General features: G+C 44.5%; 1 protein-coding gene across 2 annotated transcripts in view; it reads left to right on the forward strand.

Annotated features, from left to right (window-relative positions):
* Positions 1 to 2,106: 2,106 nt before the first annotated feature.
* The window catches only part of SIMC1 (SUMO interacting motifs containing 1), a 103,396-nt gene continuing 91,840 nt past the window's right edge, over positions 2,107 to 13,662 (forward strand). Inside the window, exon 1 of one of the 2 annotated variants that reach the window (XM_034961001.3) lies at positions 2,107 to 4,215. In XM_034961001.3, coding sequence (XP_034816892.2) covers positions 4,087 to 4,215 — 129 coding nt within the window. In that variant the 5' untranslated portion in view covers positions 2,107 to 4,086. The remainder of the gene's footprint in view (positions 4,216 to 13,662) is intronic. The other variant, XM_034961003.3, reaches the window with a different exon arrangement.

The raw sequence follows: 13,662 nt of genomic DNA on the forward strand, positions 1-13,662 counted from the left end.
GAGAAAGACTTGTTTCTACATTTCGGCTATTAGAAATAATGCTGCTGTGAAGATTTGCAGACGAGTACCTGTTTGAGTCCCGTTTTCAGTTTTTCTGGGCAAATATCTAGGAGTAGAATTGTTGAATCATACGGTAATTCTACATCTAACTTTTTGAGAAACTGCCAAACTATTTTTCACAGCTGCTTCTCCATTTTACATTCCCACCAGCAACGCACAGTGGTTCGTTTCTCCATATCCTTCCCAAATTTGTTTTCTGTTTTTTAAAAAAATAGCCATCCTAAATGGGTATAAAGTAGGATCTCAATGTGGTTTTGATTTGCATCTTCACACATTTTCTCATGTATGAATTTTTCATTAAAAATTATTTTAAAAGAAAAGAAACAATTTTTTCTTCATTAACCAACTAGTGATACCTCCTTAACTGCTAAGCTCTTTGAGAACAGAGGCAATAGCTGTCCTGCTCACTGCTTTATCCCCGACCCCTAACATAAGCCTAGCATCTAGCAGGTACTCACCAAATACAGTATTCACTGGATGCATAAAATACTACATTAGCCTCTCAATTTACATGAGACTAATGTATGGTTTGGGGGGAGTGAGTCCATGAAAAAGTGTCAACTTAAAAAAAATACACAAATTTCTGAAAAACATACAATCACTTTGGAAGTCTTGGGTAAACGGCACACTTCAAGACAAATCCAGGATGGCCAAGGAAACATAAGTGACATTACTTACAGTTTTAAGGAGGGCAACTTCAGAGCCAGTATTCATCCCACCTGGGTTGCCAAGTAAGGGCAGGGTACTTTTAAGCTGTTCTCATATTATACCACCAGGGGTCCTGAGTTTCCTGTATTTCAGGCAGGATGGCTGATGAGAAAGAAACAATCTGAACACTCTTGTGTCTTGCCACAGTAGAGCAGGCCAGAGCTTGGCTAGAATCAGCAGCAGAGGCCAAAAGAAGCAGAGGGATGCAGGAGATGTTTAGGAGGTAAAACAGACAGGACTTGTTGAGGAAAGGGGAGAAACCAAGTGCAATGCTCAGGTTTTTCACTTCAGCAATTGCTGGCTGGTGGAGCCATCACCATAAGACACACGAAGAGAGCAGGCTTTTTTGTGGGTGTGGGGAGCATAAAGGTGAGTTTGGCTTTAGACTTATTCAACCTGAGAGGCCTACGAGCTTCAGCAGATGTTTGGATGTATACAACTGGAGTTTTAAGGACAGCACTGGGCTGAGATAAACTCGTGGCAGCCATTGGCATAAAACCAATCACTGAAGCCAGGGAATAGTTGAGATTGTAGAGGGAAGAGGTCCCGTGTGTAAAGGTGGCCAATGTCAGGACTCTAAGGGACATCAAGAGTTTAAGGAGTGAGTAGAGGAGTAGGAGTCAGCTAAGGAGACTAAAAAAAAGTGGTGAGAGAAGCACAGCATCACAGAAACCTACAGAAGACAGTGTTTCAGCAAGCAGGTAGTCAGACACACCAAATGGTTGTGTATTTTGTTTCGTTTTGTTTTATTGAGACAGGGTCTCACCCTATTGCCCTGACTGGAGTGCACGGGCAGTATCATAGCTCACTGCAGCCTCCAATTCCTGGGCTCAAGGGATCCTCCTGCCTCAGCTGCCTGAGTAGCTAGGACCACAGGCATGCACTACCACACCTGGCTAATTTGTTTTTATTTTTGTAGAGACAGGGTCTTGCTATATTGCCCAGGCTAGTCTCAAACTCCTGGCCTCAAGCTATTCTCCCAACTCGGCCTCCCAAAGTGCTGGGATTACAGGTGTGAGAGATCACAACCCTAAATGTTTAATATCTTTAGATGAAGACAACTTAATGAATCCTTTCACAAGGGTGACTTCACCCATTGGACCAGAATGTCTGAAATCTGCTGGGCATAAACTCCCTGTCCACCAGACCAGTGGTTCTCACAGTGTGGTCCCCAGACTAGCAGCATCCACATCACCTGGGCACTTGTTAGAAATGCAAATTTCAGGGCCCCACCCCCAAAATTCTTTTTCTCAATCAGAAAATCTGATGTGTGATTGTTAGTTCATTCTCGAATTGCTATAAAGAAATACCTGAGACTGAGTAATTTATAAAGAAAAGGGGTTTAATTGGCTCACGGTTGTGCAAGCAGTACAGGAAGCATAGTAGCATCTGCTTCTGGGGAGGTCTCAAGAACCTTACTATCAAGACGGAAGGCGAAGGGGGAGTGGACACCACATGGGGAAAGGGGCGAGGTGGGAGGTGCCACACACTTTTAAACAACCAGATCTCAAGAGAACTCGCTATCACAAGGACAGTACCAAAGGGATGGTACTAAACCATTCATAAGAAACCACCCCCATGATCCAATCACCTCCCACCAGTCCCCACCTCTAATATTGGGGATTACAATTCAACATGAGACTTGGGTGGGGACACAGATCCAAACCATACCAGTAACCCAGCAATCTGTGTTTTGTTGAGTTTTTTGTTTTTGTTTTTTTGAGATGGAGCCTTGCTCTGTCCCCCAGGCTGGAGTGCAATGGCGCGATCTCGGCTCACTGCAACCTCCGCCTCCCGGGTTCAAGCAATTCTCCTGCCTCAGCTTCCCAAGTAGCTGGGATTACAGGCGCCTGCCACCATGCCCAGCTAATTTTTGTATTTTTAGTAGAGACGAGGTGGGCCAGGCTGGTCTCCAACTCCTGACCTCAAGTGATCCACCCGCCTCGGCCTCCCAGAGTGCTGAGATTACAGGCGTGAGCCGCCGCACCCGGCCGCAATCTGTCTTAACAAACACTCTAGGGGATTCTGATGCTCACTAAAGTGGGAAAAACACTGCATTAGACAGTGCTTGGAGAGCACCTGATAACCATTCCTTTAGGAACAAATTCCCCTCCTATTAAACACATTATTCTTTGGATCTGTTAACATATTTTGCAAAACTGCTGGAGCCTGAGCAGCAGGATTTTGTCAATACCCCACATTTAGTGTACCAATAGGTCCTATCTTGATTTTAATGGTCCTGCCCTACAACCAACCAACCAGCCAACTACCCACCGATTCCTCTACTGGGGACAACCTTTTTCACCTTTATAACTTCTGCTTATTCACAACATCTAATTATTCATGGCCTCTGCTACTTCATGGCTTCTTTTGTGCACCTTTTCAGCTTCTGATCCTGATACCAACTGAACAACTGTCTACGTCAAACTTGTTTAACTCCCTGTTTAACATTAAGAGATCTTTTTTTTTTTCGCAACTCTTTTCCTTTAGGTCATCAGCTATCATTAGTGTATTTTATGTATGGCCCAACACAATTCTTCTTCCTGGGGAAGCCAAAAGATTGGACACCCCTGCTCTAAATCTCAGTTTAAACTCCTGAGAGACACATATTGTTGGTGAAATCGCAAAACTGGTACAATTTAGGAGGGTAATCTGGCATCATTTATCAAAACTACAAAAACATGGCCTTTGCCCCATTAAGTCCGCTTTTAGGCATTTATCCTACAGATACACATGGGCGTGTGCACCAAAAAGTGGGGTCTCTCTCTCTCTCTCCCCTAGCTCGGCCAGAAGCCAGGTCACTCGGGGGCCAGGACCTCTCTCCCTGCCCCTCAGTCAAGGCCCTCTCAGTCCGGGAGGCGCTTCACACCTGGGCAGGGTGGGACTGGGCGCGCCTCACTTCACGCTTTCGTCGGTTGGAAGCAGGTGGGGAAGTCCCCGCGGCCTCGGCGTCTCGCACGCCCGGCCCCAACACCTGCCGAAGCCGGCTGCGACTCCATTTTTCTTTTTTTTTTTCCTCCTGGGAAACGGAGGACCCGCGCCGCCACGAAGCACAGCGACCCCGGCCCTGACCTCAGCCGCCCGCCGCCGGTGGGCGGGGCTTGGCGGCCCGGCGGGGCGGGGCCGGCGTGGTGATGGCCCGGGTTGTAGCCGCCGCCGCCGCCGCCGCCGCCGCCCCCGCCCCCGCCGCCGCCCCCGCCGCCCCCGCCGCCGCCGCCGCCGCCACCACCTCAGAAGCAGGAACCGAAGTTGTCGCCGCCGCCGCCACTGCCTGGGTCTCCGGCCGCCCGCGCGCTGGCTCGGTCGGGGCCCGCAGCCATGGAGGATTTCATCGTGATCTCGGACGACAGCGGCTCTGAGAGCTCCGGGGGCGCCCGCCCGGGCCGGTCGCGGAGGCTGCGCCGGGCCCTGTCGCGAACCTCCGGCGCGCTGCCCCGCCGGACCGTGGTGAGTGAGCGTCGCCTCGTTTGGGGGCGCGCGTCTTCGCGACCCTCGGCTGGGCCCGCCGCCCGCTTCCCGCCCCTGGCGCCTCACAGCTGCAGCCACTTCCCGCCTTGCCTCCTTCCGGGCCTCTCGGGCCCCGGGGAGCGCGGCGGGCCGGGGCAGGGACCCGGGCAGGGACCCGGGCAGGGACCCGGGCAGGGACCGGGGAGGCCGGGCCTCCCAGGCTCAGCGCTGAAGCCCGAGAGGACTGCGGCTGGAAAGCGGCCGAGCACATGGACGAGCTCCTGGCGCGCCTGCTGCAGGGGCTGGGGGGTCTCAGGCCGGGGCCGCGGGCGTCCTCGGAGCCTCGGCGGGACGTGGGGGCTCGGGTGTACTGGCCGGGCCGATGCAGGAAAGCGGGAGCGCGTAATTCTTTGGCCTGTGGTGGGCACAGATGTGTGCAGGGAGGTAACAGGAGCCCAGGCTGGGAGGGAGGGAAGCGCGGGCCTGGGCCAGATGGTGGCCGCGCTCCAGGGCCTGACTGCAGAGCGAGGGGCCCGATTTTGGAGTTGTACAGGAGGGCGATTTATTTCCTTGGCACTTACCCTGTACCAAGCCCTGAAGGAATAGGGAAGGAAACCGCGCGCACTATTTCTCTTTCCCTCGGAACCCCTTCGTCTTTGTCGTTCATGAGGTGGTGAATATTTGCCTTTGGAGAATCCTGCATAGATGTTTATTGAATCCCTACTATGGGCCCAGATGTTGTAGGGGCTGGGGATACAACGGCGAACACAATATCCATGGTCCCCTCAGAAGGTGATACATTCATCAGGTGGTTATTGAGGACCTACTCAAGCGGTGGGAGGTGGAGCTTTCTCTCAGAAGGCTTCCAGCGATCTCCCCAGCCTCCCAGAGCCATCCCCCGGAAACACAAGGATTGTCAAGCTGATGTTATGTGTATAGATCATACGGTTTACCATGCTTCCTATGCAAATACTCGTTCAAGACGTTTCCTAGCTTCTGCTGCCCCTGTTCCCTTTCTAGCTGGTTTACAGTCCCTAAACCTCCATTGGGAACCCCTTCTGTGCCCGAGGTACAGTGCCAAGTGCTAGATGATCACTATAGAATGAATAGCATGCAAAACTAGTTAATATATATTATTTTTCAAGCAAGAGGGGTTCTCAGGACGTCTTAGAGACAAATTTAGTTGAGTTAGGCAGCTCATGAGGTAGTGAGAGAAGAGATTTCCAAGCTAGAAATGACCCGACTTCATGAGTGAATGGATATATCTAGGGCTGTGGCTGAATGTATCGGACATAATAGATGCACAATAAATATTTGTTGGATGAAGGAACGATTGAAAGAATATGGGGAGAGAGAATGGTTTAGATGGATGTTTGATAAGCATAAGAGAAGTGCATATAAAAGTAGCAGCAGGCTTGGGATGAAGGAGATGCTGAATTCAGGTTGGGCCTGTTGGATTTACAGTGTTAATAGGAAATGTAGATGGATGTGGCCAGCTCAGTAGTTGGAGAAAAGGCAAGAATGGAGATATTTGGCAATCATGCAAACAGAAAGGAGTCTTGAAGGCCTAATGGTGACTGAGATCATCAAGGAAAAGAGTAGGGAGAGAAAAAAGGTGGAAGGGAAAAAATACTTCTTTCCTCCTAGTTCCTCCTCATTCCTATGGCCTCTTCTCTCACTACCTGTTTAACTTTGTCCTTCCCACCTGCTTCCTTTCCTCCCAAGTGTTGTCCATTTTCCCTCATTCTGGTCCAGCTTCCTTCTTCAGTGGTCAGATGCCATGCTTATCTCAGTCTTTCGTGGTCTTTCACACACGTACATGGGCGTACTCTCTCACTGCTTCCCTCACTTGTGACCACTCAAGCAAGCATTTTGATCTTGAGCCTTTGAGTTGAATCGAAATGAGGGGCAAGTTCCAGAGAGCAGTACCCAATTTAAATCGTGCTTCTCCAGATATTTATTCCAGCTCTCTAAAAGCTCCAAGCTTATTCTCGTTTTATCTTTTTTGCAAATTAGATAAGAGTGGTATGATAACCATGTAAAAGATCAGAGGCATTGAGAGACTTGCAAGGTTATAAAGTCTAAAAGTGCCCTTTTCTCTGTAGCTTTTCCCGAAGGCTCTGAGGTCAGAGAGACTTCTGAATCAATATCTCCAACATAGCAACTATTTGAGTTTTGGAAAGTTCTGTCAACTCTCAGCTTTTGAGCCTGAGAACATTAATGCCTACCTAACAGGATGGTTTTAAATTTTTAATGAGACAAATGCAAGGAAAGGATCTCATATAAATGATAGCTTTTGCCACTTTTTGTGTTGTTTCTAAGCCCAGGCCTGTCCCTCTTGAGCTTCACAGGCAATGAAATAAAAGAAGCAACTTTTACATCTTTCTTTTTTTTTTTTTTAATAAATATTGACTAAGGGGAAGTAACTTGCTTGAACTTGAGAAAGCCATGTCTAATACTGAAGTTGACATTTCTGAACTCTTGATTCTTAACCTGGGCTTTAGTCTTCACTGAGTCGATGAGGTGTGTTTCTGTGTTTATCATGGCTTTTTCGTTTGGGGTTTTTTGTTTTTCGTTTTTTTACTTATAAAAACAGAACATTTTCAGATGGTTAATTTTGTTGATCTTATTATGCAATTTTTATAAATGTATAAAGAAGAAAATTAAAATTGCCCGTAATCTCACTATCCAAAGATAACCAATGTTAACATTTTGATGTATGTCTATGTAAACGTTTACTTGCATACACACATGTGCATACATACATACCTATGTGTCCTCCCCATACATGTTTTTATGACCTCCTCTTAATGGATATTATGCCTTCATTTCTAAATTTTCTCTAAGAACCCAGTGAAAAATTCCCTCATAATCTTTGTACTCTTGTTCATTTGTTTATTAAGTTCCTCTTAGAAGTTAGATTGCTGAGTCAAAAGGTGTGCCCTACTTTATATGTAGCTAACCCTTGAATAACACGGGGATTAGGGTTGCTAACCCCCACGTGCAGTTGAAAATTTACATGTAACATTTGACTCCTCGAAAATTTAACTACCAGTGGCCTACTGTTGACTGGAAGCCTTACCAGTAACATAAGCAGTTAACTCATGTTTTGTATGTTATATGGACTCTTACGATAAAGTAAGCAAGAGAAAAATGTTAAGATCATAAGGAAGATAAAATACATTTACAGTACTATACTGCATTTGTCAATACCATAGGTTTACATCGTCTGTTTACAAGATAAATCATCTGTCTGAAATAGGGGACAACCACAGCTGCAGACCTCTATCTACGGTACATCTCAAGCGATTCAGCTTTTCTTATGTCATGACTTTTCTCTGTTTCTTGAGAGCACATCCAGCATCACTAGTAGCACTTTGTATGGGTTTCATGGTGTTATTCAAGGTTTACGATATTACCCTACACATGATTAAACAAGTATATGTGGAAAAAAACCCAGGAGAGAACACTTGTTACCGTGATACACAGTTTACTGGGAAGTAGTGCAGAAATTGATTAGTGTCACGTGGCGTTTTAAGTGGATCCTCACAACACTTGAGCCCACCACAGCAGCAGCAGATGTCTGTGGTAGTAGGACATTATTATCACAGTAGCACAGTGTAGTCTATGGTAAATTTTATGCAGTTGTGATACAAATTAAAAAGAAAAAAATAATAAATTTAAAAATATGCAGTTGTGAGTTAATATTGCATCTTTACATTTCTGTCAACTGCAGATGTCACCATCTATGGTCAGTAAGTGATTGTGTGCATAAATTTTGATAAAGTTTAACTTTGTATAATAGATTTGTGTTGATTTTATGGTAGTAAATGGATAAAATAGGCTAGTATCTACATATATTTTATGCATTCAGGACATATCTTTTTCTTAGTTTTTTTCAATTTTTATAGGCTGTGGAGTTCATCTGTGAGTTTTCCAAATTGTTATAAATCGCCAAAAAATTTTCCAATATATTTATTGAAAAAAACTCTCTTGTAAGTGGACCCATGCAGTTCAAACCTGTGTTGTTCACGAATCAACTGTATTGCCAAATTTCCTACAGAAATTGTGCATTAATATTCTTACCAGTGGTGTATGGCCAATCATATCCCTTTCTCTGCTGCCTAGTCACCCCTAGGTATTGTTACATTATTCCATAAATATTTATTGAACACTTATTATATACCGGGCACTCTTAGAGGTGCTGGGAATACATCTATGAAAACCAAGTCCCTGCCCTCTTGGAGATTTCATTTTACTGAGGGGACACAAATAGTAAACAACACTATAAATGTAATGTCAGGTGATAATACAGAGTGTTAGGGAAAAAAATACGGTATTTTTGTTCTTTCAATCTTTGCTGTTTGATAGCCAGATTCCATAAGATGTCATTATTTTTTTATGATTCATTTATTCAATAAATATTTATTGAGCATATGCTGTAACCCTGGGGACCAGAGGTGAACAAGATGATAATGGAACTACATTCTACTGTGGAAAGATAGGCAGTAAACAAACTAACAAATAAGAGAACAGTATAATAGTAACTTTGGTGGGATTGGGAACATTTGATTGTGTTTTCAGAGAAGGCCTCTCTGAAGAGTTAATATTTGACCTGAGACTAAAATGACAACAAATTAGTTATAAGATCTAGATGAATAAGGCATTGTCAAAGGGAACAACAAAACCAAAAGTTTGGAGGCGGGAATGAGCATGACTTACTGGAAGAATGGAAAGCCAGTGAGGCTGCAGTGTAACAACTGATGGACAGAGTCAGAAGAGATGAGAAGTAGGTAGGTTAGGTTATAGGGCTTTGGAGACCACAATAAGGGATTTGGATTTTATTGTAATACAGTAAGAAATCTTTGAAGGTTTAAGCAGGACAGTGACATGATTTGATTTACTTTTTTTTTTTTTTTTTTTTTTGAGATGGAGTCTTGCTCTGTTGCGTTGCCCAGGCTGTAGTGCAGTGGTGCGATCTCGGCTCATTGCAACCTCCACTTCCCAGGTTCAAGCAATTTCCCCCAACTCAGCCTCCCGAGTAGCCGGGACTACAAGCGCACCACCACGCTTTACTAATTTTTTGTATTTTAGTAGAGACGGGGTTTCACCATGTTGGCCAGGATGGTCTAGATCTCCTGACCTCATGATCCTCCCGCCTCGGCCTCCCAAAGTGCTGGGATTACAGGCGTGAGCCACTGCACCTAGCCTTGATTTACATTTTTTTAGAGATGACTTTAGCTACTGTGAAAAGAAAAGATGGTAAGGTAGGGAGACCATATAATTTATCATCCAATTGGGAAACTTTTGCAAATGAAAAGGGATGCTAACTGGACCAGGATGTCAAGCAACAGGTGAAAACTGGAACTGTCCCAAACAAAGCAGAAGTGTAGTCACCCTACTGTAAGAGGGGAAGAGTGAAATTAGGGAGATCAGTTAGAAGGTTGGCTGTAGTAGTCCAGGTCAGAAATAACTGTAGCCTGGACTGGAGTGGTGGTACAGACTGGGAGAGTGGAGGGATGTAGATATTTAGTAAATAAAATCAACAGGTCCTGATAACTTGGATGTGGATAACAAGGGAAAGGAAAGAATTAAGAAGGATGCCCTGAGTTCTGGCTTGAGCAACTGAATGCATGTTGGTGTCATGCATTGAAATGAAGCAGACTTGGGAGGAACAGGGTTAGAGGAAAGATTCAAGAGTTCTGTTTTGAAGGTATAAAACTTAACGATGCCTGTGGAATAGCCAACTGGAGATGCCAAGTATAACATTTGTACTGAGTTTAGAGCTCTGAAGAAAAGTCCTGACTAGAGATACAAATTTAGTCTTGTTAGTGCATAGGTTATAGTGAAGTCATTGACCTGGATAAAATCATCTAGGTTGAGGTAACAAGAGGAAGAACATCCAGAACCTAGCCCAAGGGAACACCATAGTGCATAGCCCAAGGGAGGAAGAGCAGCTAGTGAGGTTGGAGATAAAGGAGTGTGCTCACATATAGTACAGCCAGACATCTTGCTTATGTTTACTGGAAACACATAGGGTATGTGTGCGAATTCCCTATGCTTGTCCTTTGCCCATTTTTCTGTTGCGGTGTTATAATGTTTCTTTTTTTTTTTTTTTTTTTTTTTTTTGAGAGGGAGTTTCACTCTTGTTGCCCAGGCTGGAGTGCAATGGTGCAATCTCAGCTCACTGCAACCTCCACCTACCTGGCTCAAGCGATTATCCTGCCTCAGACTCCCAAGCAGCTGGGATTACAGGCATGTGCCACCATGCCCAGCTAATTTTGTATTTTTAGTAGAGACGGGGTTTTACCATGTTGGTCAGGCTGGTCTCAAACTCCTGACCTCAAGTGATCCACCCGCCTCGGCCTCCCAAAGTGCTGGGATTACAGGCATGAGCCACCGCACCCGGCCAACATTTCTTACTCATTTGTTAAATCTACTTATATATTAAAGATTGGTATAGGTGGAACTGTATCTCCTAAAAAGATGTGCTGAAGTTCTAACCCCCCACTACCTCAGATTGTGACCTTATTTAGAAATAGGGTCATTGGCAGATATAATCAGTGAAGATGAGGTTGTGCCGAGTGGAGTGAACCCTTAATACAACATGACTACTGTCCTTATGAGAAGAACATGTGAAGACACAGGGGAAGAATGCCATGTGACAGTGGAAGCAGAAACCGAAGTTATGCAGCTGCAAGCCAAGGAACACCGAGGACTGCTGGCGACATCAGGAGCTAAGACAAAGGCATGAAACAGATTCTTCCCTGGAGCCTTCAAGAGAACGTGGCTCTGTAGACACCTTGATTTCAGACCTTTAGCCTCCAGGACTGTGAGGGGATAAATTTCTGTTGCTTAAATCCACCTAGTTTCTGGTAATTTTTACTAGGAAACTAATATAGCCTCCTGTCATACATGTTACAATTTTCTTTCAACTTTCGATTTTGTTTTTTTAATTACAGAAGTTTTACATTTTTATGTAGTCAATTCTACCACTCCTTTTCTTTATGATTTCTTAGTTGTCATGCTTATGTCAACCTAAATAACAGACAGCGACTATCTAAAAAGAAAGTGATATTTATTCAGGAATGGCATTGCAACCGGAGTGTGTGAGCCATAATAAACTATGTGTGTATTCAGGGAGGTAAAGGAAGGCAAAAGCTTTTAAAGGAAAAATGAGGAGGATTACATAATTGTTTTGAGATAATTATCGTTATCTGCAAGGATTAATAACAAGGGTGGCTCCAGTCCAAGGTCGAGCAGGCAGTTGCTGGGCAGATGTCCTCATGGAAGTATTTTTTTCTGTAAGGTTGTGGTTTTTGCAGAGCCTTTTGTGGTACTTATCAGGCATTTGTGCATAATAATCCTCCCTTCATGGCCTTCCCTAGCTCTACTTGTCAAGGTTTTGTTGTTTTTTTTTTTTGAGACGAGTCTCGCTCTGTCACCCAGGCTGGAGTGCAGTGGCACAATCTCGGGTCACTGCAACCTCCACCTCCCGGATTCAAGCAATTCTCCTGCCTCAGCCTCCTGAGTAGCTGGGATTACAGGCCTGTGCCACTACACCTGGCTAATTTTTTTGTATTTTTCGTAGAGACGGGGTTTCACCATATTGGCCAGGCTGGTCTCGAACTGCTGACCTTGTGATCCACCCACCTCGACCTCCCAAAGTGTTGGGATTACAGGCATGAGCCACCACGCCTGGCCAAGTGACTCCATTTTGATACTGACAACTCACATTTCCCTCATTTGATCAAGATGTTTTCCCAAAAACATTGCCAATCAGCTTGTATAATAGTTCAGGGGTGTGTGTGTGTGTGTGTGTGTGTGTGTGTGTGTGTGTGTGTTGTTTGTTTGTTTGTCTTGAGATGGAGTCTCACTCTGCCACCCAGGCAAAGTGATCTTGGCTCACTGCAACCTCCACTTCCTGGGTTCAAGTGATTCTCCCACTCAGCCTCCCGAGTAGCTGGGATTACAGGCAAGCGCCACCATGCCTAGCTAATTATTTATTTATTATTATTATTATTCTTTAAGTTCTGGGATACATGTGCAGAACATGCAGGTTTGTTACATAGGTATACACATGCCATGGTGGCTGCTGCACTCATCAACCCATCATCTACCTTAGGTATTTCTCCTAATGCAATCCCTCCCCTAGCCCCCCACCCCCCAACAGGCCCCGGTGTGTGATGTTCCCGTCCCTGTGTCCATGTGTTCTCATTGTTCAACTTCCCCTTATAAGTGAGAACATGCAGTGTTTGGTTTTCTGTTCCTGTGTTAGTTTGCTGAGAATGATGGTTTCCAGCTTCATCCATGTCCCTCCAAAGGACATGAACTTAGCCTTTTTTATGGCTGCATAGTATTCCATGGTGTATATGTGCCACATTTTCTTTATGCGTCTATCATTGATGAGCATTTGGGTTGGTTCCAAGTCTTTGCTATTGTGAATAGTGCTGCAATAAACATACATGTGCATGTGTCTTTATAGTAGAATGATTTATAATCCTTTGGGTATATACCCAGTAATGAGATTGCTGGGTCAAATGGTATTTCTGGTTCTAGATCCTTGAGGAATCACCACACTGTCTTCCACAATGGTTGAACTAATTTACACTCCCGCCAACAGATTAAAGTGTTCCTATTTCTCCACATCCTCTCCAGCATCTGTTGGTTCCTGACTTTTTAATGATTGCCATTCTAACTGGTGTGAGATAGTGTATCATTGTGCTTTTGATTTGCATTTCTCTAATGACCAGTGATGATGAGCTTTTTTTCATATGTTTGTGGGCCGCGTAAATGTCTTCTTTTAAGAAGTGTCTGTTTATATCCTTTGCCCACTTTTTGATGGGGTTGTTTGTTTTTTTCTTGTAAATTTGTGTAAGTTCCTTGTAGATTCTGGATATTAGCCCTTTGTCAGATGGATAGATTACAAAGATTTTCTCCCATTCTGTAGGTTACCTGTTCACTCTGATGATAGTTTCTTTTGCTGTGCAGAAGCTCTTTAGTTTAATCAGATCCATTTGTCAATTTTGGCTTTTGTTGCCATTGCTTTTGGTGTTTTAGTCATGAAGTCTTTGCCCATGCCTATGTCCTGAATGGTAAAGCCTAGGTTTTCTTCTAGGGTTTTTATGGTTTTAGGTTTTGCATTTAAGTCTTTAATCCATCTTCAGTTAATTTTTGTATAAGGTGTAAGGAAGGGGCCCAGTTTCAGTTTTCTGCATATGGCTAGCCAGTTTTCCCAACACCATTTATTAAGTAGGGAATTCTTTCCCCATTGCTTGTTTTTGTCAGGTTTGTCAACGATCAGATGGTTGTAGATGGGTGGCATTATTTCTGAGGCCTTTGTTCTGTTCCGTTGGTCTATATATCTGTTTTGGTACCAGTACCATCCTGTTTTGGTTACTGTAGCCTTGTAGTATAGTTTGAAGTCAGGTAGTGTGATGCCTCCAG

This window comes from Pan paniscus, chromosome 4 (assembly GCF_029289425.2).
Source record: "Pan paniscus chromosome 4, NHGRI_mPanPan1-v2.0_pri, whole genome shotgun sequence".
Taxonomy (NCBI): domain Eukaryota; kingdom Metazoa; phylum Chordata; class Mammalia; order Primates; family Hominidae; genus Pan; species Pan paniscus.